This window comes from Temnothorax nylanderi, unplaced genomic scaffold (genome assembly GCF_030848795.1).
Source record: "Temnothorax nylanderi isolate EJ_2023f unplaced genomic scaffold, tnyl_v1.0 TNYL_tig0466_pilon, whole genome shotgun sequence".
Classification (NCBI taxonomy): domain Eukaryota; kingdom Metazoa; phylum Arthropoda; class Insecta; order Hymenoptera; family Formicidae; genus Temnothorax; species Temnothorax nylanderi.
The window spans coordinates 46983-73399 of record NW_027249528.1 but is presented as its reverse complement, the minus strand read 5'-3'; the positions used below and the strand labels follow the sequence as shown (position 1 = coordinate 73399).

Below are 26417 nucleotides of genomic sequence, written 5' to 3'. Positions count from 1 at the left end.
AATAGTGAAAGTGATGGGAAATTTTCTACGAATAAACATTTATCTCTTCCCATGCCGCCCCAAGCAAGATGTGGCAAAAAATCTGCATCAAATATTAGCTCCTCTTCAAAGACACGTACGACACAACCAGACATTGATGACCAGGAAAATATCGACGAATCTTTTGACTCTAATAAGCAATTATCTTCTCTTTCCATGCCACCACAAGCAAGATATGGCAAAAGATCTGCTTTAAATATTGGTTCCTCTTCAAAGACACGTACGACACAACCAGACATTGATGACCAGGAAAATATCGACGGATCTTCTGACTCTAATAAACAATTATCTCCTCTTTCCATGCCACCACAAGTAAGATATGGCAAAAGATCTGCTTCAAATATTGCATCCTCTTCAAAGACACGTGTGACACAGCCAGATATTGATGCACGAAATGACCAAAGAAATATCAAATCTGACGCTAATTTATATCTGACGCGATATAAATCGGACATGATCGCTGAAAACGATTGCAACTCGTTCAAAGGTAAAAGAATTAATTTAGAATATTTACATATTAATATTGTACATCATTAAACTCACCACATTATATTATTTAATATTTTATGTTATACCAATAACTGTTGCAGTTATGCTGCGCTTTCAACAAGACATATTAAAACTTGTTGTTGAAATTAATTTAAGAGGAAAAAAATGCGAAAAAATGCTACAGAACGTAGTGGAAAAAATAACAAATCGGAATTGTACAACGTCAATATCTGACCTTATAAATAGTGATACTGATTTCCATCCCGAGTACCTTCCTGCACAGACGGTTGAAGATTTTCATGCAGCCGAAGATAAATGGAAAATGGACAAAGAGTACAGAGAAAATGTGGTGAGTGTAATATTTAATTTTTTTATATTGTTACGTACATTTTAGCTATATAAAATTAGTGTTGAATAAAAGCTACATTACTATTGTGTGAAGATTTTAAGTATTTTGGCGAACTTATTTATTCTAAACATAAAAAAGACACTTGCTCATATCTGTCATCTTTAAGTAAGTTTATTAATAATGTCATTTTTTATTGCAGTTACGACTATTTGCAAAATGTAAAGGCACTAATGTAAAAAACACAACATATACTCTTATGGGAACTTTGATGTCGGACAATGTAGCTATGCGATATAGTTGGACCGGAGCAAAACAAAATAAAGAGAAATTTTCCAAGTCACGGTTTCACACAGTTCTGCAAAGTATGACATATAATTAGAAAACAAATATTATCCACTGCTCACTTAAATACTTATAAAACAGTGATTATATATATATATTTTAATTTTTCAGCAACTATAATGCAGATGCATAACGATGCAACGCTACAAGGAATCAAGAAGTGTATAACTGACTGGTTGACATGCTAAGGAAAGACATACAAGACAACATTTAACAGGCAATGAGTCAACAGGTAATGAGTCAACGAGGTAGAAAAAAATGTATGCTACTTGCACGCTTGAAATACTAATGCTATGTATGTGTGTTATGTATGATACGGATAGGGTAAAGTGGGTTCACTGTGAGGCGTGATTATTCGAGATCCTTTTATTCAAGAGCGTGTGTTACAGAACTGAGGTTCATGGAGAACTGCTACCGCCGCTAGTCGGCTAGTGGAAAAAACATAGTAGGAGAAACAAGAAAGACTCTGATTGGCTGTAAACGTTACTGTGTGTGTCTGTGTTTGTGTATGGCGGACGGTTCAAAAATACAATATTTCCTCCCCTTCATAATGAAAACCTCGTTAACATTTACTCGGAGAATATCTATCAGGAGAGCGATGTTTCCGCGTTGATCTCCGAGGAAGAACCGGGGGTGCGACGGTTCTATTCTGCACTGCGTTGCCTTCAGGTGTTGCTGCTGCCCGTGGAGGAGTTCCTGGAGCCGTAGACGGAGTCGGAGTCCCTTGGCGTGACAATGGGGAAGCAAATGCTTCCACATTCCTCGGTTTCACGGGTGTGCGAGCTTTTGGGGGATCCGGGTAGAATCGCACGTGACGGCTTTTCTCTTCGTTGTTCACCACAGGTAATGGAAGATCAGATTGTTTTGCCGTCGGGTTTTCTGAATATCCCCGAATCTGGTCCACATGGCGCTTGAACCGCTTGTCTCCATATTCAATTTCATAGTGGAGTTCTCCTAAACGAGCTACGATGGTTCCTCGAACCCATTTGTCCATTCTGGGATTTCCCGAAAGAAAATACACAATTTGAGTTGGTTTGAATGACCGGAATGTTGGAATGTATTGTGCATTCCATTTTTGAGTGACTCTCGTAAAGACGTCGTCAGGACGCACAAGATCCAAACGTGTTCGCAATGTTCGACCCAGGAAGAGCTGCGATGCGCGTCGTGGAGATAGCACAGTGCCCGTCCGCCGTGAAGTTGGAGACCGTTCTTTGTTAGATCGCCGTCCCTTGTTTGGCAGCGTGCTGCCTTAGCGCGCAAAAAATATCGAAGCGCGAGAGGGCCGATCGGGAAAAGGGAAGGAAGCGCTATTTCGTATACCCTTCAAGTGAGCCTATATAAGCATACAAGTAAAAATGTCTGATGAGAGGGAAATATCGGACCGTTTATTAAGAATAGCAGCTAGTGCGTTGACCGAATCCACACAAGAAGAACAAAACTTTTCATCCTTGGTAGCAATTACTAGGAGAAATTTCAGAAGAAATGTTACTACACCTAGTCCACGTAAAGGGCGAAAGAGAAAGACGAATTTCAAGAGACAAATAGTGCTGATGAAATTGGCACACGCTGATTTTTTTCCATCCGTCGTGGAGTTAAAGTTCCTAAAACAGAGAGGATTAGGTATACACCCTGAGAAGAAATACTGTTGCTTCAATTACTTAATGTTTGTGAATCCACAAACATTAATTGAAGCAACAGTATTTTTTTCTCAGTGTATAAAGTTTATTTAATGTAGAAATATATGGGCTGCGTTCGGGGAGCGCGCTATTAGCGCTATTTGCTTATTCCATCCTTGTTTTACACCTGATGCGTGATAAAGATAGAATGATGCAATAGCGCTAGTAGCGCGCTCCCCGAATGCAGCCATGGAGGGATAAAAGTCACAGTGGTGCAAATCACTTTATTCAATTTATTATTTTTTCAACGTATTTGCCTGTGTAGACTGCAGCTATAAACTCAAATCGATAGGTTGAAAAAGGTGACTTGCGCCCCTATGATTTTCACAAATTCATATATTAAGACTGCGTTCGGAAACGTCACCCGGGTACACACGGGTATACTCATTTCTCCTTCTAACTCGCTGAGATAGAAAGAGAAGGGAGTATACCCGTGTGACGTTTCCGAATGCAGCCTAATACACAGAAACAGTTAACCGTGGTTAACATGTTATTGATAAATTTTATATTTATTTTAGGTTTATCTGATGAAGCGCTTGAAATAGAACGAGATAGTTCGTTTGATGAAATAAAAGAAGATATTATTTTAATTTTCCGTCCTCATATTCAACATTTATTAAGAATGTGCGGTTTTAAGTTGGGAAGAGTAGAAAAATCGAAAAAAATCGTCCATTTAGGAGACATTCAAAATGGGACTGATTTAGAAAATCAGTTATTACAAAGCAAAATTATTGTATTGCCTTTAAACGACTTTCCAGAAGATTTGCCTATTATTGAAGATCTGGATCTTTCTGTTTCTCGAACGTTAAGAAATAGTTCTACACAGCCTTTAATTCATCAAAGAGATAGTGATTCTGATAGTATTAGATTACAAGTTTCGTCAAATAATTCGTCACCTGTGTCACGACCAGGAACAAGTGGCCTATCAAGAAGATCGTCAAGAATAATACACCAAATACCTGACAATGATGAAAAAGAAGAATTTCATGACAGTGAAGATGATCAGTTGGGTGTGTATTAATATATTAGTATTATATTACTCAAGGATTACTCCGTAGATAGACGACAGCGACCTCAAGTAAGGTCTTCCAACTCACTTCAAGCTATTTGAGTCGAAAAATGGCGACGACATATACATACGCGACAACACATACATACTGCTTGCAATGTAAGTCACGCACAGACAGTATACCTATAGATGACGCACACATACCCACTGGCTCTAAAAAGGTGGACTGGTTGGAAGACCTTACTTCGGATGTCGTCGCATCTACGGACTTTAATGGCATGTTTAATACAGAGAAAAAGGTGGTCGTAAAAGACTAAGAAAAATTATTGACATTTATTTTAAATTTGTAATTTTGTTTTAAATGATAATTGATTAATCAAATTTCAGATATCAGAGCAGAAAGTATTGCGGAAAAATGTCTAATATTTCCATCCCTTCCGGAGAATGCAGAAGACATGATAATTCATGTATGCAGGAGTAACTGCCTTCACGATCTGATGAATTTTTACATGGATGAAAATGTAATTAATAAAAAATTGGTCGTTAGTTTTCTCGGAGAGATAGGTATTGATGGAGGCGGTCTTACAAAAGAAATGTTTTATCTTTTTTTCCTTAAATGTGAAAAAATATTTTTTTAAGGTGAGGATTGCCTAGTTCCGTACATGGAATTAAACAGATTAAATGAACTAGACAAGTTTGTTATCATTGGTCGTATTTTGCGGCATATGTTGATTTTAACAAATCAAATTCCTGTAAAGTTATCAAGAATTACATTAATGTTAATTGCAAATCTTGAAATACATATTGAATCCGACATCTTACTGCAAGAACTATTGCGCTACGTAAATCCATACTTGCGAAAAATTTTGAAAAAAGCTCTGAAAAATTTTTTGTCTCTAACGGATACAGAAAATGAGGTTTTACAGGATTTTTTTCAAGCTCATCGGTTTTTTGCAAAACCAAATTCCGATATGTTGTCCGACCAATTAAATATCATTGCTACAGAAATTTTAGTGGAAAAACCCAAAAGACTAATTGCAAAAATTTGGCATGGTGTATCACCGGAAAAACATGCTGATTTCTGGAATAATTGTGATTTTGATGTTCTTCTGGATATGCAAACGCCTACTGCTACAAAAGTCGTTAATTGTTTAGTGACTGATCCGTACTTAACAAATGAAGAAAATGATGTATTGCATTATTTTACTATGTATATTCAATGTCTTGACAGAGATAAGTTGGCGAATTTACTATTTTTAATTACTGGATCTTTTCTCATGCCCGCTAGTATTAATGTAAAATTTAATGAGACAATGGGTTTAAGCCAAAGACCAATATTTACTACATGTACTGATACACACTATTACTTTACCGAAAACGTATGCACATTTTAATGACTTGAAAAATGATTTGAATGCGTGTTTAAATACAGAGGAAGCCAAAGAGTACACTAACTTTTGAGATACTCAAATATTATTTACTTACTTAGATTTAAATCAGAATAGCATGTTATCTATAATTTTGTTGCAATTTTTGTGATTGTATCCAATAAGTTTCACGTGATAAATTAACATAAATTGTTAAAATACTATTGATTTTAATTTGATATTACGATTTGAGCATACAGGTAATTAATAAGATTTTCGGTTCTTTATTGTAATTTTTGTGCAACTAATTTTTTGTTTGTGTTATGGCATAATATCAATATAACCGATATAGCATTAATTTTACACTAAAGAATTTAAGAAACTGCAGTTTATTCTTTATGTATAACTAATCTTTTCTATCGGAGCGTTTAAATCACATAGTTTTAATAATTATAGTAACTTTATGTACATGAAAATTGAACATGTATTTCATGTAAAACAAAGATATATATTGTACTTGACGTTAAGTATATTACTAAATATCTATATACATAAGTACAGGACGTCTCTCTCTCTCTCTCTCTCTCTCTCTCTCTCTCTCTCTCTCTCTCTCTCTCTCTCTCTCTCTCTCTCTCTCTCTCTCTCTCTCTCTCTCTCTCTCTCTCCTCTCTCCCTCTCTCCCTCTCTCCCTCTCTCCCTCTCTCCCTCTCTCCCTCTCTCCCTCTCTCCTCTCTCCTCTCTCCCTCTCTCCCTCTCTCCCTCTCTCCCTCTCTCCCTCTCTCCCTCTCTCCTCCCTCTCTCCCGACTCATCCCTCTCGCCTCTCTCCCTCTCTCCCTCTCTCCCTCTCTCCTCTCCGCCCTCGTCTCCTCTCTCCCTCTCTCCCTCTCTCCCTCTCTCCCTCTTCCCTCTCTCCCTCTCTCCCTCTCTTCTCCCTCTCTCCCTCTCTCCCTCTCTTCTTCACCTCTCTCCCTCTCATCCCTCTCTCCCTCGTCTCCCTCTCTCCCTCTCTCCCTCTCTTCCTCTCTACCTTCTCCCTCTCTCCTCCTCTCTCGTCTCTCAATTCCTCTCTCCCTCTCTCCCTCTCTCCTCTCTCCCTCTCCCTCTCCCTCTCCCTCTCCCTCTCTCTCTCTCTCTCTCTGTCTCTGTCTGTCTGTCTGTCTGACCGCGAACTACTCATTCGTTAGTGGACCGAATTTTTACCAAAAGTATATGAAATAGGGGTAGAATTTTCCGGGGAGTGCCATAAAGTGTATAGTTTTTCGTTACCGATTTTCTGGAAACCGGTTTTTCTAATTTTTCTAATTTTTCGGGAAATAATTGACCGAATTTTATTCGTTAGTGGACCGAATTTTTACCAAAAGTATATAAAATAGGGGTAGAATTTTCCGGGGAGTGCCATGATGTGTATAGTTTTTTGTTACCGATTTTCTGAAAACCGGTTTTTCTAATTTTTCTAATTTTTCGGGAAATAATTGACCGAATCTCAAAGAATTATAGATCAAACAGGGGTAGAATTTTCCGGGGAGTGCTATAAAGTGTATAATTTTTTGTTACCGATCTTTTTGGAAGCCGGTACTGAAATTTTTTCAATTTTTCGGGAATTAATTGACCGAATCTCAAAGAATTGTATATGAAGTAGGGGTAGAATTTCTCGGGAAATGCTATAAAGTGTATAATTTTTCGTTACCGATTTTTTTGGAAACCGGTTCAGAAATTTTTCCAATTTTTTGGTTAAAAATTTTTATTAATTTTTCGAAGATGTGTTTAATTGCCACTGGAAACCAGTTCGGATCTATATCTTCCCAGGGGGTGGGGGAGGCCACCGGGGACTCTTAGGAGTCCCTAGGAGCCTTCCCCACTACGGGTATTTGCGCACCCGGGGTCCCGAGCACATCAGCACCGTAATCTCCGTCAGTCTTCGGGCTGGCGGAGACCGGGGAGTCCTTTGGGACTCGCGAGGTAGGCGACCTCTATAATAAGTTCGCCCGGTCCGGACGGGGCCGTGAGGAAGTAGCTGCAGGCTCTCAACCGTCCTCCCAGACGCCCCAAAGGACATCCGGCGGCCGCCCCCGACACGGGTGTGGCGAGCCCGGGGTACCCGAGCTCGGGCAGGCTGGGCTCGTAAGGCGTGGAAGCCAACCAGCATAGAAGACGGCAACTCCGAAATAAAACCAACCTTTTAACAGTCATGATGAGTAAAAGAACGCGAAAGAACTCCCTGGGTTCGGATCCCAGGGGCCGGCGAGGGGAGGGTACCGTCCCAGCCTTCCCCCCGTCGTCAACGAGAGATGGGCTACCCGGCGGATTGGCAGCGAGTCCGTCGGGGGCATTGGCTATCGCTGCCACGCATGGAGGAAGAAGGGTAGGGGAAGGGGATGGTGCCTCTACCTCTCTCACAGGGTGCCAGCTTAGATTGGTTAGACTGGGGAGTGGTGGGGCGCGGGAAGCAAAAAAGAGGGTGAACAGGCAAGTAGACCTGGAGAAATGCTCCCGTGAAGGCCTCATCAAATTCCCTGGAAAGTTGGATGAAAGAGTGAAGGAGATTTCTGGAAGGGAGATGGTGGATAGATCCAAATACATCCTTTATGATTGTTTGGTACCACCTGAGGTGGAAACAAACGAGGATGGCGAGAAAGAATTGATGGTGGATCCTGTAATGGAGGGGTACGCTGACTGCATGGATGAGCTGGTGCATGCCTTTAATGACAGACTGCTAGGCGCCTCCAAGAAATTGGTGGCGGCTAGAAAGGAGGCGAAAGATGAGAGGGAGAGTAGGGAAAGACTGGAGGAACGCATCTTGGCGATGACGGGAGAAATGAAGGCCATGGCCGCTCGTATTGACGAGCTGGAAAAGAGAAATGCTCAAGTAGGGACTCAAATGGAGGTCGATCAGGAGTCCAGGGTGGGGAGGGCGGAGGTGTCAACACAGACACCTCCTCTCTTTCCCCCATGTAGGGAGCGCCGGGAGGCCGCAATACAAGTGGCCCCCCGGAAGAAGAATAAGGGAAATGATGCCCCCGGAAATGGGACGTTTGGCGATCGGGGGCTCGGAGGAGAGGCGGACTCTCGCTTCGAGACCCTTGATTGAAAGGTGGAGGCCCTGGCTAGGGAGATTCGCTCCCTAGCCAGGGGAATGAGGGGGGCCATCCCTGTCGTAGATGGCGGGGGGAGGGGGTATTCCTCAAGGTGGGAAGGCTCCTACCATGCCTTTTCCCTCCCTAGCGGCTAGGCCGGGGAGGGGGAGGGGGGAGCAATGGTCGGGGGCGGCGCAGCGCCCCCGGCCCCCCTGCCTGCGGGAGGAGATTCCCGGGGGGTGGGGCTGTGGGGGCGTCGCGGGCGCCGCCGTCCACCAAGAAGAAAAGGAGGGCCAAGGCTGCGTTGCCGGTTCCCCCAAAAACGGCGGCGGTGACAGTCACTGTCCCGGGGGGAACACCGGAGACGTACGCTGAGGTTCTCAGGACCGCGAGAAAGAAGGTCTCTCTCGCGGACCTGGGAATTGACCGCATATCGTGCAGAAGGACTGTCACTGGGGGCATCGTGATTGAGGTCCCTGGAGACAGCCCTGGGGAGAAGGCGGACCGTCTAGCGCGGTGCGTCGGTGCCGCGATGGAGGGTTCGGGGGTGCGGGTCTCCAGGCCTACCAAAAGCGTGGGTTTGCGCTTGGTGGGCCTGGATGACTCGGTCACACCAAAAGAGATACAGGCCGCTATTGCCGCAGGTGGCGGCTGTAGAGAGGGCGATGTGACGGTCGGGGAGATCGTCCGTCGCCCTCGGGGAATGGGAGTGACATGGGCGCGGTGCCCTATCGGCGCCGCGAACAAGATCATTAGAGAAGGACTCAGGGTGGGGTGGAGCAGCCCGAAGTTAGTGCTGCTCCGGGCCCGCCCCCTGAGGTGTTACAGGTGCCTGGACGTGGGTCACGTCTGGGCCCTGTGCGCCTCACCGGTGGACCGCAGTGGTCTTTGTTACCGCTGCGGAGGTAGCGGCCACCGGGCCGGCGGCTGCCCTGCGGCGGCCCCGAGATGTCCGCTGTGCGCGGACTCGGGGTTGCCGGCTGGGCACCTGCTGGGGGGGGATGGGCTGTGCCCACCAGGGAGGAAAAGGGGGACGAGGGCCACCGGCGAATCCAACGGGGTGTCGGACGGTGGTTCCTCCTCCCCCACCCCCCGGACAGGCCACGGCCTGTTCGGAGATGGAGACGGACGAGGTGGGGCCGGCCTCTAGGGACCGCCCCCCCTCGCCTGTCTCCGGATGAGAAAGACGGGGGCCCGGGGGGGGCTTGGGCGGTCTCCCTACGGGGATTCCGCCACTGGTGCTCCCCTGGGTCGCCGGGGGGGTCCGAGCCCGGAGCTTTAGGGCTCCTGACTCTGGCCCACTGAGCGGGGAGGCCGCGCGTGGGGGGGCTACTTGTGGTCTGACCGCTCGCGGCCCAAGGGGGGTCGGGGTTCAAGGGCGGACACTTGAGCCTCGACCCTGCCCCTATTAGGGGGCGCGGCGGCGGGGATCGTGGTACCCGCCGCCGCTTTAGAGTCCCAATAATTGGGAGCCCGGGGGGGCTTGGGGGAGGTCGGGGTATCTGCCCGCTTCCTTGGGTCCCTTCGGGCGAGTAGGCAGCCCCTAGTCGGGCTGGTGAGGGGCCCTCCGGATGTATTAGTAATAGTTCCCGGAGGTCTCCTTCGAGACACCAAGCGTAGGTCACACGTTAGGTTTTTAGCCGGTAAGAGTCCGGCATAACCGCCCGCCCCACCGCCGGGGTGGGGGTACCCATGAGGGTTTTCCTAACGTAAAAAAAAAAAAAAAGTTCGGATCTATATATATAAGTACCGTCTTCTGTTTGTCTGCCTGTCTGTCTGTCTGTCTGATCGCGAACTACTTATTTGTTAGTGGACCGAATTTTTACCAAAAGTGTATGAAATAGGGGTAGACTTTTCCGGGGAGTGCCATGATGTGTATAGTTTTTTGTTATCGCTTTTCTGGAAACCGGTTTTGCTTCCTCATAGAGGAAGCTTTGTTTTCATAAATTTCGCATATAAATCTTTGATTGCGTATAAAGTTGGGTCTAATCAACCAAATTTAAATGAATTATATATGAAATAGGGGTAGAAGAAACCAAAGAATAGAATGGTTTTGAGTTTTTGATGCTAATATGTTCAGAGTGTTCTAAAACGTCAAAATATTGCATTAAAAAAATGTCCGTATGTGTGTGTGTGTGTGTGTGTGTGTGTGTGTGTGTGTGTGTGTGTGCGCGGGCGTGTGCGTGTGTGCGCGCGTGTGCGTGTGTGCGCGCGTGTGCGTGTGTGCGCGCGTGTGCGTGTGCGTGTGCGTGTGCGTGTGCGTGTGCGTGTGCGTGTGCGTGTGCGTGTGCGTGTGCGTGTGCGTGCGCGCGCGCGCGCGTGCGTGTGTGTGTGTGTGTGTGTGTGTGTGTGTGTGTGTGTGTGTGTGTGTGTGTGTGTGTGTGTGTGCGGATTTGATGTCCGTGGTCGCTCTAACTGCATTGATATATCAAGCTGTTTTTTTTAATCGACAGAGTATCATTCAAAGAAGGTTGGTATTGAATTTGGCGATAATCGGTAAAGGGATTCTATTTTAAAAAAAGATTTGAATTTTTTTAGAAATGCCCGTGGTTGCTCTAACTTTTGCAAATTTTGAAATATTGGGCTATTTCTAATTTTATTATATTCTTCAGTCTTCTCTACCCCTATTTCATATATAATTCTTTAAGATTTGGTCCGGGGAGCGCCATGATGTGTACAGTTTTTGGTTACCGATTTTCTGGAAACCGGTTTTTCTAATTTTTCCAATTTTTCGGGAAATAATTGATTGAATCTCAAAGAATTATATATGAAGTAGGGGTAGAATTTCCCGGGGAGTGCTATAAAGTATATAATTTTTCGTTACCGATCTTTTTGGAAACCGGTTCCGAATGACCGAATCTCAAAGAATTGTACTTGAAGTAGGGGTAGAATTTCCTGGGGAGTGCTATAAAGTATATAATTTTTCGTTACCGATCTTTTTGGATTTTTCCGGAAATAAGTGACCGAATCTCAAATAATTGTATATGAAGTAGAGGTAGAATTTTCCGGGGAGTGCGGGGAGAAGGAAAAAGAAGAAGCACTTTTCATCGCCGCGAATAAAAGCGTCCACCCATTTAGTGATTCGGGGATGGTATAATTTAGGCAATCCGGGGACTGCCACAAAGTGTATAATTTTTCGTTACCGATTTTTTGGAAACCGGTTCCGAAATTTTTTTAATTTTTCAATAATTGACCGAATCTTAAAGAATCATATATGAAATAGGGGTAGAAAGAATTAAAGAATGTAATAAAATTAGAAAAATTGCTAATAATAAAGGGGTTTCCAATTTCTGTAAAAAAAAAAATGTACGTGATTGCTCCAATTTCCGCAAACTTTGAGATATTAAGCTGAATTTTTTTTTTATGGATAATTTTTATGGATAATGTTTTGTTACCGATTTTTTGGAAACCGGTTTGGAAATTATTCAAATTTCGAGAAATAATGAGTTGTTGTGCCTCAAGGATGGGATGTGCCGGCACAAGGTTCTTTTAGGATTTCGGGTCGGAGAACAAATAAATCACTATGTATAAATGAGTGAAATATATTTCCCTTTTACAAGTTTAATGCGGTTTCCTCTTTGCTAATCCCGGTACTCGCGTAACAGAAAATACTTTCGTATAAGACGCACGTTTCTCGTATCGTTACTAGCTGACGACCGACTGCCCGCCACTCGTCGGAAAGGCGGGCTCTTTATCCGCTCGGTGTTGCTGACTTCGTTGTCAGCGTTTTTGGCACTGTGGTCAAATGTCCGGGATGACCATATTTGGTCATTCCCGAAACTTGGGCAGGTCTTCGCGTCAGCGTTCCTCGTCGCTAGGGTCAAGTTACCGATAGGAGGCAACTCGGAGTTGCCAAGTGCAATACTTAATCTATTATTCGTTGTGCGCTCACAACAAAGTATTAATTGACCGATTTTCTTGAAAACAGTGCCAAAAGTCTTTTAATTTTTGAAGGATAAGTTTTATTTTTTATTATAATGGATAATTTTTTATTAATGGATCAATTTTTTTGAAACCAGTGCCAAAATTTTTTTAATTTTTTGTTGATGATCTTGATAAAACTGGTACCAAAAGATTACTAATTTTAAGGGAATGGCTACTATGGGGTTGAAAATTGAAGGTTTTATGGGGTTCTATTGGTGCTCCTAATTAATGAGTAAGTTTGGGGAGAGGGAAATAGATTTTGAGCCCGCGCGAAGCGCGGGCGAAAAATTTAGTTAACTTTATATGTGGACAATAATAAGAAAGTATAATCGGCTGATTATTAAAATCAATAAAGAGGATAAAATGTCATTTTTCGGCCAAGCAAGATCTAGGTAGCTTAAGATTAATTTCACATTGGAAAAAATTTACATGCCTCGGTGATCAAAATGGCGAGACGCCTTCACGAAATGAAGGGAGGTCCAGTGGTCGAGGTAATATTTTTCGCATTAAAATCTTTAAATTAATTACGATTTAAATATTAGAATAATTAAATCTCACTGTGTTTTAAGACCGACAAATTTGTCGGCGTACAGTATGAATTATTTTAAATGTGAAATTAATCTTAAACTACCTAGATCTTGCTTAGCCGAAAAATGGTATTTTATCCTGTTTATTGTTTATATATGGAATTGGATTAGGTATTTAATTGAAAAGTGCGCTTGCGAAACTGCCCAATTAAAAGCTTGGTTCACTTTGAAAACACCGGACAGACCTTATTCGTTTTTAATGTTATTCAAAATTATAATTTTGACAATATACATGGTGAGCTAAAACTCATACCTCTCGCTTCTCTTATGCTGCAAAAAAAGAAAAATTATAACAATTATACGTACTAATTGAGACTCAAAGATTGGTGTATAATGTTCTATTTTTCATAATAATAATAATTTTTCATAATAAATTTTACAAATAATGAGTAACAGTTACAACTTTTTAAACATATTTCGTGGTTACATCGATCTTTTTAAGGGTCGCTTGAAACATGTCCGCTGTTACGTCCTAGAGTTTGCGTAAAATCATATTATTCAAATATATATATTAATCTTTTATGGACGCGTGTCAGGGTCATATTCTTTACACATTTGCAATTTGTTTCGAATATTATTTATAATTTTATAAATAATAATAGTAAAATAAATTGTTTATTTATATCAATATTTGTTTATTTATTTATGTCAAATTACATATAGTACTTATTGTTAGTTATTTAAGGCTTCCGGAGGATGCAGAAGACATGATAATTCATGTAAACAGGCATAAATTCATGGATCTGATGAATTTTCACATGGATGAGAATGTAATTGATAAAAAAAATGTGCGTTAGTTTTCTCGGAGAAATAGGTATTGATGGAGGCGGTGTTACAAAAGAAATGTTTTATCTCATGGAATTAAACAGATTAAATGAACGGAGTAAAGAAATGTTCAGTTTTACTTCCGGGATGATGCGTCCTTCGTGAATTTGCTTCTGATGTTTTGTTAACATTTCAGATAGCTTCTTCAGGGAAAGAAACAACCTGAACTATCAGAAACTGAAACGTTGAAAATAAATGTACGAAGGATACAAACACCAATTGGAAAGCAAACCGAACAGTTGCGTCTTATAGCTGTTTGTATATAGTTAATATGTTAAGAACTTAATAAATTTATACACAATACATATTTTTCTGTGTTAGACTTTTCTACAGTATTAATAATATTTTCCAAATGTAACTTCTGTTCATCATTCAAATCTAATAACGCAGTAAAGGATGAAGGAACAAAATTCACATCATTGCTATCTATAATAGGAACTGAAAGGTCGACTCCTAATGTTCGTAAGGATTCAGAAAGTCGTTCATGTAAACTCATATTAGTGTCAAAAATATCACTCACTGCTGTGTAAGTTGTATTGTAATTTGCCAATATCCCTTCTAACCACAGTTGCCGTGGGGTCTTATTATTTTCTGTTCTGAGACTATGAACGTTCCATGCAGACGAAAATGACAATAACTTTTTATTAATAACAGGTTTGTAAACATATTGCACGCAAAACTTGTGTTTGATATTTTCAACGTCTAATAAGCCTTGGTTTTCTAAAGAATATAATTCAGTATAAACAGAATCGCATACTTCTTTGAAGACATCCACCCACAATCTTTCTATCCTTTGATTATGAACAGATTTGCTAGTTATATGACTTCCCCTGTGTACGCCACGAACTGTATTTATTAAAATAACTACAAGAAGGTTTTCGTATCCATGATCTGATCGTACTCGTGAGGGTAAACCATAACTGTTTACTGCATCAATAAAGAAGTTGACGACGGGTTCTGCTTGAATAGATGTCTCACACGTCAAATATATTATCAGTCTAGAATATCCATCGATGCAACCATGTACTACAAAACCCCATCTATAAATTCAAATATAATTTAATGGAACAATATATTTATGTATTATAAAAAAAATTTAATATTATGTTTACCTCGACAATTTTAAATGTGCATCCATGTGCCATAAAGAGTTTGGTGTTGCCACCTGGTAAGTCCGTCTTTTAATTGATCGACTCCATCTGCTTGCAGTTGCAACTGGATCTACTGCACTTAAATTTTCTCTCACTCGATATCTTGGTACAATGATTTCTGCTGCCTTTAAATATGACTGCATCATCTGTAAGTTTTTTTTTATTATAATTATTTATTATAATTATTTTATTAAGTATATCCTCCAAAAATTTACAGCAATACCATATATCCAGCATTTGGATGTTCTTCATGTATTTGCATAATTTTTGTTTTCAATTCAGTATCAGATAATTGTGAATATCGTGCACGCATAGGCATGTTTAATTCGTATAACTTTTTGTAAATAGTGCTTCTTGAACAACCTAAGTGGTTTGCCATTTTAAGGTATACGTCCTAATAGCCAACCATGTCCCAGTTCCCAACCACTAAGGGGAATATTCCACATAATTAAGAGATTTTTCGATAAAAATAAATAAATAACCACTTAATTGAGTTCTACGATTTATAATCTATGCATAGGACAACGGTTAAAATAATCCTTGCGTTCTTTGTAGTAATTTTTTCGAGTTTTTTTAGAGCGCTGCCCCGGGAAACGAAGCGCATCTGTAAGCCAGTTTTTTAATGTTGTGAGCGCACAACGTAGTTAAGACTAATTAATGCACTTGGCAACACCAAGTGCATCCGATACGAAATCCGACCCTAGCGACGGACATAAAATCCACATCCGCCGAAAAGACTGACGATTGCATCGGGCGACCGATCATCTGATGCAACTCGACACGACCAGAAACGCTGACCGCGTAGGGTTAGCGCTAACGCGGGAGCGGCCGAGTTAGCGACAGACGCGGAGAAATACCGCCGAATCCGACGATCGGCGGGCAGTCGTCAGTTAACAACGAAACGGTAACGTGCGTCTAAAATATAAAAGCGTTTCAACTTCGCGAGTATCGGAACTAGAATAAAGGGAACTGATGTAAAGTGTAAAAGGGAAATATATTTGGCTCAATTATTGTACACATTGCGACGTGCTTTACTCTCCGACCCGGAATTCCCGAATCCTGTGCCGGCCCTGAGAACAACTCCCGGTTACGGCACAACAATTGGTGGCAGCGGTGGGATTCTGGCAATCGGAGAACATCCCCGTCGCGTGTGTTTCCGCCACGAGTATTCGCCTGAAAGAAAAGAGCGAAACAGTGAAAGTGGTGAAATCAACCCTGACGGAAGCACCCGGTAGCAGCCCGCTCGAGAGAAAGGAAGCACCCGGTAGCGGCCCGTTCCAGAAGAAGGAAACACCCAGTAGCGGCTAGCAACGACACCGGAGAAGGCGCCGACCTACCACAACGGTGACTCGTCGGTCCAGCAGCCGAGCCACGCAGCGACGGTCAACAACCAGCGCAGTAACGAGCAACATGCGACTACTAATGTAAGTCGAGAAAACAATTGTAACTCGTTTAGGTGTAGAGCGTGATAAAGCGATAAAGGCCAGAAGGCGAAATCACCCCGTTCCGCCCCGTTCGAAACGCGTCGTTCCTCCACAGTGAACCAGCACTGCGCGCGATAGAATTTAGCTCGCGAAGTCCCCTGCGCGTCAATAGACATACCGATAGCGAAACATTAGACCGCGTGCGACGGAATTTAGACTCGCAATTTTCGGACGATAGCACACCGGTGCTAGAACTGCACCCGAACGTCATTATAGAGAATTTCCGTTCGACGAAATAGACGCAAGTTTAGCGCGTGAAAATAACAATAATAATTGCGGTAACGGCGACGATAGACTGACCCCGACACAAGCAGACGCACACTCCGACGTTGCAAGCAGTACGATTAGCAGAATCTCTCAACGAGGAGAATTCTCCCTGACCTCGTACGACAGCGAAATATTCGATCCGACGGAAGAGGATTATACCCCCCGGGCCAACACTATGAGCCAGCAAGGAAGAGCGGTTCCGGTTAATACGCTCCGCGACGAAACTCGAGACATGCCGGTGATACCCGAGCAGATCGACGCGGAAATAACGCGACTCTCGGTAAACGGGCGACCGTCCGAAATTGACCAACGCCGAGCCCCTGAGCCGGCGCGAGCAGGACCAGGAGCACAGGACTCCGTGCTAGACGACATCCTGAACATGATGCGCGACATGCAGGATCGCATGAACCGTGCGGAGGCCGCGGAATTCGATCGTTCTGTAGAACTCCTTCGCGCAATGCGCGATATGCAGGATCGCGTAAGCAGGCTAGAAGCCGCAAATTACAATCGCCCCGACGAAATAGGTCGCCGCGTACGCAGCCAAGGTCCTCTCGACATAACTTACGGACGAACGGTGGAAGACGTCAGAAACCAACACGATCCCGTAAATACGTACCTTAAATTAAAGGAAGCTCGCGATATGATTCCGGAAATCGACGGAACTTCGCGCAGTCAAGTACAGAAATTCTTAAACGCAAGCACCTATGCGATGAACGAAATTAATCCCACAGAGGAAAAATCATTATTAAAAGCAATACTTTGCACGAAATTAACAGGAAAGGCAATGTACAATTTCCAAACGCGAGGCATACACTCTTTCGCTCAATTGAAGCAGGAGATAGAAATGTGCTATTTGGCAAAGCGAAGCACCACGCACATTCAGAAAGAATTTAATATGCTCCGGCAAAAGCCAGGCGAAAGCGCGAGAGAATACGGACTCCGTGTAGATAAATTATCAATGGAGCTATATCAATCAATGATCGAAGGCCGCGAACAGTCTTCAGAACAAAGAAAAGCGATATTAGATACGATACAAGAACTAGCACTAGAAAATTTCCAGCTAGGACTCCGAGATGACATTCAAACTATCGTGCGATCACGAAATTACGCTAATCTCACAGCAGCCATTTTAGGCGCCACGTCCGAGGAGAAATTGAAAGGACCTCCTCAGCGCTCGACATATAATACCGACCGAAACAAAGACGGTCAGGAGCAAACCCGACAAGCTCGAAGCGTTGGAGTTGAATGCGATAAATGCGGAAAGCTAGGCCATAGCGAACAAGAATGCCGCACTAGCCGATACGCCAATAGATATTCTCTCCCGAGAGCAGAAAAACCCAGCGGAATAAATACCGTTGAGAAATATTGCTTCCACTGCAAGAAAGAGGGGCACAAACGGGAAGATTGTTGGCAGCTGAACGGCCGACCCGAAAAGGAAAGAACACGCCAATCTAAAACTGATGAAAATAAAAAACCACAGGTATATACCACAGCGAAAGCGTTTAAGCATACGTCAGACAAGGACGATGAAATATCGAATAGCAGCAGCAGCGGCAGCAGCAGTAGCAGTGAAAAAGAAAAGAGACCGAGAAAGCATAAGGCGCGAGCCGTGAGCGAGTATCAAGTTACTCAAGTGACAAGCAAGACTAGTAAAAATTATAATCTAGATCTCGTGACACTCCCGATGCAGGAAACCAAAACGGGAAAAATGAATTTTTTGCTAGATTCCGGAGCAGCACTAACCTTTATCAAAATAGGAAATTTGAAAGGCAATACACAAATGCGTGAAAAGGAACTAGCACTGACAGGGATAACAGGACACCAACTGTACACCCTTGGAAAAATAAAAGCCACAATAAAATTGGGAAAACAAGTCATACGCCACACAATATACGTGGTAAACGACGACTTCCCGATGGATTATGAAGGAATACTAGGAATCAATTTCATCAAAAAGCACAGAGCTGACTGTCTCCATGGGAAAAACGTATTGAGAATCGGCGGAGTAAATCTTAAGCTCCGACCGTATAAGAAGCTAATTCAACTCCCCCGCAGTAAAACAATCATACAGACGACAGGTGCAGATCGAAATATAAGAGGTAAAACGTGTAAAACCTATTTCTGGAGTTTTTATCGGAAGTTGCATGATAAAAACAATAGATTCCAATTGTTTGAGAAGCAAATTAAACGTCACCGGGAACACAGTACAGATGCTCACACCGCATGTAACTCGAGAAGAGATGCCGGTGAATGACACGGTTGACGGACTCACATTACCCGCGACTGAAGAGCGCAACTCAATTCAAGAACAACGCGAGAAATTACGTAAAAAACGCATGAAAATTAAATTAAATAATAAAAAGGAGAAGGCGTTAGAGCAGAGATGCGGCGATTTTTGCGATATATTTCATTTGGAAAACGATAAGCTAACACACACCACGGCGGTGAAACATGAGATCACGACGCGAGCTAATAGCGCACCGGCGAACGTCCGCCTACCCGAGAAGCATAAAGAAAAAGAAAATAAAAAATCTGAAAAGAGTTTAGATTTAGAAGAGTTGTTTCAAGAGAAATAAAATTACGCATCGTTATAAATTTTCTCATCCTCTATCAGCACCTCACAACAGGAGTGTCGGCGTCGCCCGTATCACCGTACGAAGTGACGCAATTTATCAACGAGCCAGGTATCTATTTCGAGAAAATCGGACACCTGCAGCAAACGAAAGCAACATGGAAATTAGCGATACGCATAAACGTAACCGCATTAAAAACCAGACATCAGCAGCTTCAAAGATACCTAGGGCACACCGAAGAACTTTGCAATTATGCCACGGGAGACATCAAAAATACATGTCAAATTGCTCTCCGAACCACAAAAAGAGAAAACGATAGAACGACACGCGCCCTAGAACATCTACAAACAATTTACAAAGCACCCGTAACTAAACGAGGCTTAATCGATGCCATCGGCCAGATAAGTAAAACTTTATTTGGTACCATGGATGCTGAAGATGCAAAAATAATCAACGAACAAATACAAATGCTTGATAACCAGCAACAAACGCTACAGCACGCAGCAAAGAACCAGCTGAAGATCATCAACGCCACATTGGGCCACATGGAAAAATTAGAGCAAACGCTATCACACAACGAAAATTTACTAGCAAACGTTACAAGGAAACTGCACGACCAATTCATACACCGAGAGGAAATAGACGAACAAATACTATTGATAACCGCTATCCTAGCTGACCTCACGACAGACATAAACGATATTACAGACTATCTAACATATGCACAAAATGACATTCTACTTACACGCGTACTTCCATTAGAGAATATAGTCGTAGAATTAAAGGAGGCAACCTCACACTTAACCAGAGGACTAAACTTTCCATTTTAAATCCAGACAGAAAACTGGAACACTATCCAAAAATACGTAGTCGTAAGCGCGTACTACGACAGTGCGAACGTATACACTATCCTCGCGTTTCCAATAGTAGCATACTCGATATACGAAATTATAAAAATTACACCCGTACCAATACACAACGACCATAATGTATTCACATTACTAGAACCCTCACACACGCTATTAGGAATAAACCGAGAAAATCATAATTATATAATATTAAAGGAAAGCGAATTAAATAAATGTACGCGAGAAACTACTAAATTTATATGCGATCAAAATTTTCCCGTGTATTTTGTAACTGCGAATGCACCAAGCGAGGTGCAGCTTTATGTAAAAGCGCCTAGATACATAGAAAACCGTGGACAACGCTCAACGTAACATTTTGGATAACATTAACCGAACCCCAAACATGGTTATATTCCACTCCAAAAATATCGGAAATAATAATTCAGTGTAATGAGATGCCAGAAAATAAAATTAAAATTGAAAAAACCGGAAAAATAACATTACGCGATAATTGTAAAATAACTACACCAGATATAATTTTAGAAACAAAAAACCGAATTTATACTAAACATGTACAAATGTATTTACCAGAATTGAATGTAACTAATACCATAGAAAAAAGTATAACCTTAGACAACAAATTAGATTCCGAAAAAGAAATAAAGTTAGAACCAGTAATCAAAGATCCGTCGGAATTAATAAAATTAAGTTTAAGTCTAGATGAAATTAAAAAAGAAGTGGAAAATAACCAACCCAGCGTTTTTTCGAATAAGAATATTGTATATCCTGTAGGTTCCGCGACCATAATAGTAGTAGTAGTAAGCATTATACTTGTAATTATTTATGTAATAAAGAAAAAAGGGAATCATTAAGAATTTAAAAGGAGAAATCACAGCATACATATTAGCATATAAGAAAATTAGAGTGTAACCTCTCAGGAAAAAGAAAAACACAAATAAATAAATAACGAAAAACTTCGAATACCTCAGTTTTTCTTTTTCCGCGGGGGAAGGGATGTTGTGAGCGCACAACGTAGTTAAGACTAATTAATGCACTTGGCAACACCAAGTGCCTCCGATACGAAATCCGACCCTAGCGACGGACATAAAATCCACATCCGCCGAAAAGACTGACAATTGCATCGGGCGACCGATCATCCGATGCAACTCGACACGACCAGAAACGCTGATCGCGTAGGGTTAGCGCTAACGCTGGAGCCCCCGAGTTAGCGACAGACGCGGAGAAATACCGCCGAATCCGACGATCGGCGGGCAGTCGTCAGTTAACAACGAAACGGTAACGTGCGTCTAAAATATAAAAGCGTTTCAACTTCGCGAGTATCGGAACTAGAATAAAGGGAACTGATGTAAAGTGTAAAAGGAAAATATATTTGGCTCAATTATTGTACACATTGCGACGTGCTTTACTCTCCGACCCAGAATTCCCGAATCCTGTGCCGGCCCTGAGAACAACTTCCGGTTACGGCACAACATTAAGAATTGACGAAGTTCAATTGTAACTATGTCGCCTTCATTTTTTATATATATTGAACAAGTTATAGCTTTTTATATTAAGGAAGATGTAGAGAATGCAAATCTAGGGTCGAAATTTAGTTAGAATTGCCGATAAATTGTTAATTTGCATGGTCGGATACTCGGACGTTTCAACCGTATGGTGTATCAGTAGCAAACCAAGTGGCTGGATACTAGTACAACCAGGCGATCGGGTGATGTCCCAATTGCTGGACGCAACAAACTCAGCGGCCATAACCTTGATGGAAATTAACACGAACGATCAGCATTGACGTGCGGCATTGTTTACTAGTGTGCTTAAAGTGTGTTTAAAATTACGCTAAACTGAGGCGATTATTCGCAGTAAGTATGATATCTAACATTTTACAAATTTGGCTTCGTCGAACGAGTTCGTTATTGCTATTATGTAGTCAGCAGATTGTTTACATTGGAAAAGTCTTGAACGTAACCTCTCAAATCGCGAAATAAAAAAAGTTGTCTCTGCTTTCATCTGCGACTGGTTGGTAATAGGGACATCGAGTGGCCGGATGTCAGGACATAACCAAAAACTGATGGCCGGGTACTGGGACATTTCCTTTTCTCGCATTTTCCGAAAAAATTTAATCAACTATTACCGATGGAACTAATTATTGGATGGTTTCCAGAAACTAGAGAATCCAAGCTTTCGTTTCGTCGTATCCGCTTATAAATAAGATTTGTTAATATATATAAAAATTCAATTTCAATTTTCCAGGCGTCTTAAATGGTCCGTTATTGGGACGTTTACCTTAGTAGCAGTAAATCCTTCATTATAAAATAATGCCAATTGTCCTTCGCTTATTTGAATGGCAGGACGACCTTTTCCTGGTTATAAAATCCAATAATGAAATGACAAACAATTTACTTAAATTTGGTCTATAACCTACTATAAAACAATAATACACTTTTATAAATATTGGCAATAAAAAATACCGACCGTTTGAATTTCTTCTGGATGCAACATAGCCTGTTTGCTGACATTCTTCATTTTTAATTAGGAGTAAAGCATCTATTGCTTCTAAAAGTTTATTATACGTATCTTGTGAAATTTCATTTGATATTCTCCTCAAATTCGCTTTAGCCGTGTGTAAAGGACCATGTACTATCTTCTTGGAACACTCATATGATCTTACTGTATCCAAAATTATTTGCCGAATTCTTCTAAGAGTTCTTGCGACATTTACACCACGCCTCAAATTGGTGGCCAGTTGTGGATTTCTCGATAAATCGTAAGATATTATCCTTTCGTCGGACATTTTAACGTGAATTAAGTATTTATTAGGATATTAATATATTTACACAGGCCTCGGTATACAGCTTCTTTTTCTTCAAAATTGTCACGTGGATAATGTGATAACGTAGACATCACAACCTGCGGTAGCTAAAATATAAAGAGAAGCGCGATCGACTTATTATGTCGGTATCGCAATGGCCTAGTTTACACCGATCGTTTGATATGCATATGAACGATTGGTATGAACTAGGAACTAGACCATTGTGATACCGACATAATAAGTCGATCGCGCTTCTCTTTATATTTTAGCTACCGCAGGTTGTGATGTCTACGTTATCACATTATCCACGTGACAATTTTGAAGAAAAAGAAGTTGTATACCGAGGCCTGTGTAAATATATTAATATCCTAATAAATACTTAATTCACGTTAAAATGTCCGACGAAAGGATAATATCTTACGATTTATCGAGAAATTCACAACTGGCCACCAATTTGAGGCGTGGTGTAAATGTCGCAAGAACTCTTAGAAGAATTCGGCAAATAATTTTGGATACAGTAAGATCATATGAGTGTTCCAAGAAGATAGTACATGGTCCTTTACACACGGCTAAAGCGAATTTGAGGAGAATATCAAATGAAATTTCACAAGATACGTATAATAAACTTTTAGAAGCAATAGATGCTTTACTCCTAATTAAAAATGAAGAATGTCAGCAAACAGGCTATGTTGCATCCAGAAGAAATTCAAACGGTCGGTATTTTTTATTGCCAATATTTATAAAAGTGTATTATTATTTTATAGTAGGTTATAGACCAAATTTAAGTAAATTGTTTGTCATTTCATTATTGGATTTTATAACAGGAAAAGGTCGTCCTGCCATTCAAATAAGCGAAGGACAATTGGCATTATTTTATAATGAAGGATTTACTGCTACTAAAATGCCAAACCACTTAGGTTGTTCAAGAAGCACTATTTACAAAAAGTTATACGAATTAAACATGCCTATGCGTGCACGATATTCACAATTATCTGATACTGAATTGAAAACAAAAATTATGCAAATACATGAAGAACATTCAAATGCTGGATATATGGTATTGCTGTAAATTTTTTGAGGATATACTTAATAAAATAATTATAATAAATAATTATAATAAAAAAAAACTTACAGATGATGCAGTCATATTTAAAGGCAGCAGAAATCATTGTACCAAGATATCGAGTGAGAGAAAATTTAAGGGCAGTAGATCCAGTTGGAACTGCAAGCAGATGGAGTCGATCAATTAAAAGACGGACTTACCAGGTGGCAACACCAAACTCTTTATGGCACATGGATGCACATTTAAAATTGTCGAGGTAAACATAATATTAAATTTTTCTTATAATACATAAATATATTGTTCCATTAAATTATATTTGAATTTATAGATGGGGTTTTGTAGTACATGGTTGCATCGATGGATATTCTAGACTGATAATATATTTGACGTGTGAGACATCTATTCAAGCAGAACTCGTCGTCAACTTCTTTATTGATGCAGTAAACAGTTATGGTTTACCCTCACGAGTACGATCAGATCATGGATACGAAAACTTTCTTGTAGCTATTTTAATAAATACAGTTCGTGGCGTACACAGGGGAAGTCATATAACTGGCAAATCTGTTCATAATCAAAGGATAAAAAAATTGTGGGTGGATGTCTTCAAAGAAGTATGCGATTCTGTTTATACTGAATTATATTCTTTAGAAAACCAAGGCTTATTAGACGTTGAAAATATCAAACACAAGTTTTGCGTGCAATATGTTTACAAACCTGTTATTAATAAAAAGTTATTGTCATTTTCGTCTGCATGGAACGTTCATAGTCTCAGAATAGAAAATAATAAGACCCCACGGCAACTGTGGTTAGAAGTTATATTGGCAAATTACAATACAACTTACACAGCAGTGAGTGATATTTTTGACACTAATATGAGTTTACATGAACGACTTTCTGAATCCTTACGAGCATTAGGAGTCGACCTTTCAGTTCCTATTATAGATAGCAATGATGTGAATTTTGTTCCTTCATCCTTTACTGCGTTATTAGATTTGAATGTGTGACGTGACATAGTCACGTCCCCGGCCCGGATGGTAGCTCGGCCGAGGTGGGCGTCAAGGGTGGTGCCTCCACCCGAGCGGGCGAGGCGTTAGCGTTACCGTTAGGCTAAATTATACCATTTAAGACTTACAGGTTATGAGCGAGGGTGCGGAGCAGCTGGCCAGGGATCTCTGTAACGGCGTAAGGTCGCACCGCGGGATTATTGCAGGTGGACAGCCGGAAGCTTACCGAGGAGAGGGACGGCCGACGGTCGGGTCACGCTGGGGCCCATAGCCGGGACCACGGGCACCTAACAAAAGGCCGCGTTGCCCGCAACCAGAATGAAGGCCCGGGGCACGGAGGGACCGAAAAGGGGGACGCCCCGACGAAGGTTTCCGTCCCGCGATAAAACCACTACCGGAGTTCCGCCACCGGTCGACAGGCCACGGCCTGTCCAGCCTGGTCGTCGACGGATCGGTCTTCGAGTCGCGGCCTGGACAGCCGGACTCGATGTGGATTTGAAACACCCGCCGGTAGGTGGAGGCGCATGCGAGAGGCGCCCGGGCGGGCGCAGCAGGCGCATAGGGCGCAGCAGGCGCATAGGGCGCAGCAGGAGTCGGGCGCGGCGGGCGCGCGAGGCGCGGCGATTGCGCGAGGCGGCAGTGGTGCAACCCCGGCGCGCAGGCGCGCGGGCCCAGCGTGGTCCCGCCGGACCGGAGAGAATTACTGTCGTGCGAGCCGCCATAGCGAACGGTACCATCCTGCCCCTGCGAGCGATTTCGGGATCAGGCTGCCGGCGAAGGAAGAAAGAAGCTATTGTAAGGCCACTGCTCACGCACCTAAAAGTAAGATCGCCGCGATACCGAGGCCCTCCCGGGAGTCGCGTTGTGCCGCGAGAATGTGTGATCCGTGTTAGAGTATCGAGAGAAATACCGCGGGGGGGCCCGGCCGAGAAAGCGAAAAGTGATACTGCCCGTCTCGGGGATTCGGATGCGTGGCCGCCGACAGTCAGCGTTTCGTGATTCGTCCGATTTTCGTGTGATTTCTGTGTGATGCGTTTCCGTGTGATTCTCGTGGTATCGTCCGTGAGAATTGGAGCGTTTGATGCGTGAGTTTCCGTGTGACTTTCGTGATATCGTAATAAGAATTCGGTAGAGTGCCGTGGACGGGAAGATGCGCTGGGTGTAATCGAGCCGTTCTGGGGCGGGGTGCTCTTCGCACGACCGGACACCGTATCATCGCGGGGCCGTAGCGTGGCCTCCGCGTGATCGCGTCGCGGCGTACGGGGCATCGTTGTGTCGTATTGCGGACCTCGCGAGGCTTCGGGCGTGAAGGCCGAGGTCAATCGCGGGGTCAATCTGGGACTCGCGTAATCCGAAGGGATTCGCTGTCATTTTTGGGAGATTCTCGTGTCGTGTGTCGTTGCGTTCGTTGTAAGTAAGTGTGCGTCGATGCCGCGAAATCCGGCGTAATCATGTATCGTTCGGCGTAAGGTATCGCTCGCGTTAATGTCTCGGTCCGCGTAATGTTAATGTATCGCTTGC

General features: G+C 42.4%; 2 protein-coding genes and 2 pseudogenes across 2 annotated transcripts; 2 read left to right on the top strand and 2 right to left on the bottom strand.

Moving 5' to 3' along the window:
• Window positions 1-1570: 1570 nt before the first annotated feature.
• The window catches only part of LOC139783071 (eukaryotic translation initiation factor 5B-like), a 59108-nt pseudogene continuing 34261 nt past the window's right edge, over window positions 1571-26417 (bottom strand).
• Window positions 3398-5365, top strand: LOC139783061 (uncharacterized; annotated as a pseudogene).
• On the bottom strand, window positions 13957-22811 carry LOC139783060 (uncharacterized). The gene is made up of 5 exons (XM_071722181.1): window positions 22493-22811; window positions 22304-22380; window positions 15057-15227; window positions 14795-14979; window positions 13957-14722 (listed from the first exon to the last, which is right to left on the bottom strand). The coding sequence occupies exons 1-5, from the start codon at window positions 22809-22811 to the stop codon at window positions 13957-13959; spliced, it is 1518 nt and encodes a 505-aa protein (XP_071578282.1).
• Window positions 23224-24896, top strand: LOC139783058 (uncharacterized). The gene is made up of 4 exons (XM_071722180.1): window positions 23224-23542; window positions 23654-23886; window positions 23964-24148; window positions 24221-24896. Exons 1-4 carry the CDS (start codon window positions 23224-23226, stop codon window positions 24894-24896), a joined length of 1413 nt encoding a protein of 470 aa, XP_071578281.1.

Bases quoted from the DNA above. Each gene is read 5' to 3' on its own strand.
- LOC139783058 (XM_071722180.1), top strand. From the start codon at position 23,224: ATGTCCGACGAAAGGATAATATCTTACGATTTATCGAGAAATTCACAA. The intron at 23,887-23,963 runs GTATTGCTGTAA...AAAAACTTACAG, and splicing joins ATTCAAATGCTGGATATATG to ATGATGCAGTCATATTTAAA. The intron at 24,149-24,220 runs GTAAACATAATA...TTGAATTTATAG, and splicing joins GCACATTTAAAATTGTCGAG to ATGGGGTTTTGTAGTACATG.
- LOC139783060 (XM_071722181.1), bottom strand. From the start codon at position 22,811: ATGTCCGACGAAAGGATAATATCTTACGATTTATCGAGAAATCCACAA. The intron at 22,381-22,492 runs GTCGGTATTTTT...TTTTATAACCAG, and splicing joins ATCCAGAAGAAATTCAAACG to GAAAAGGTCGTCCTGCCATT. The intron at 15,228-22,303 runs GTAAACGTCCCA...GTTGGCTATTAG, and splicing joins AAGGATTTACTGCTACTAAG to GACGTATACCTTAAAATGGC.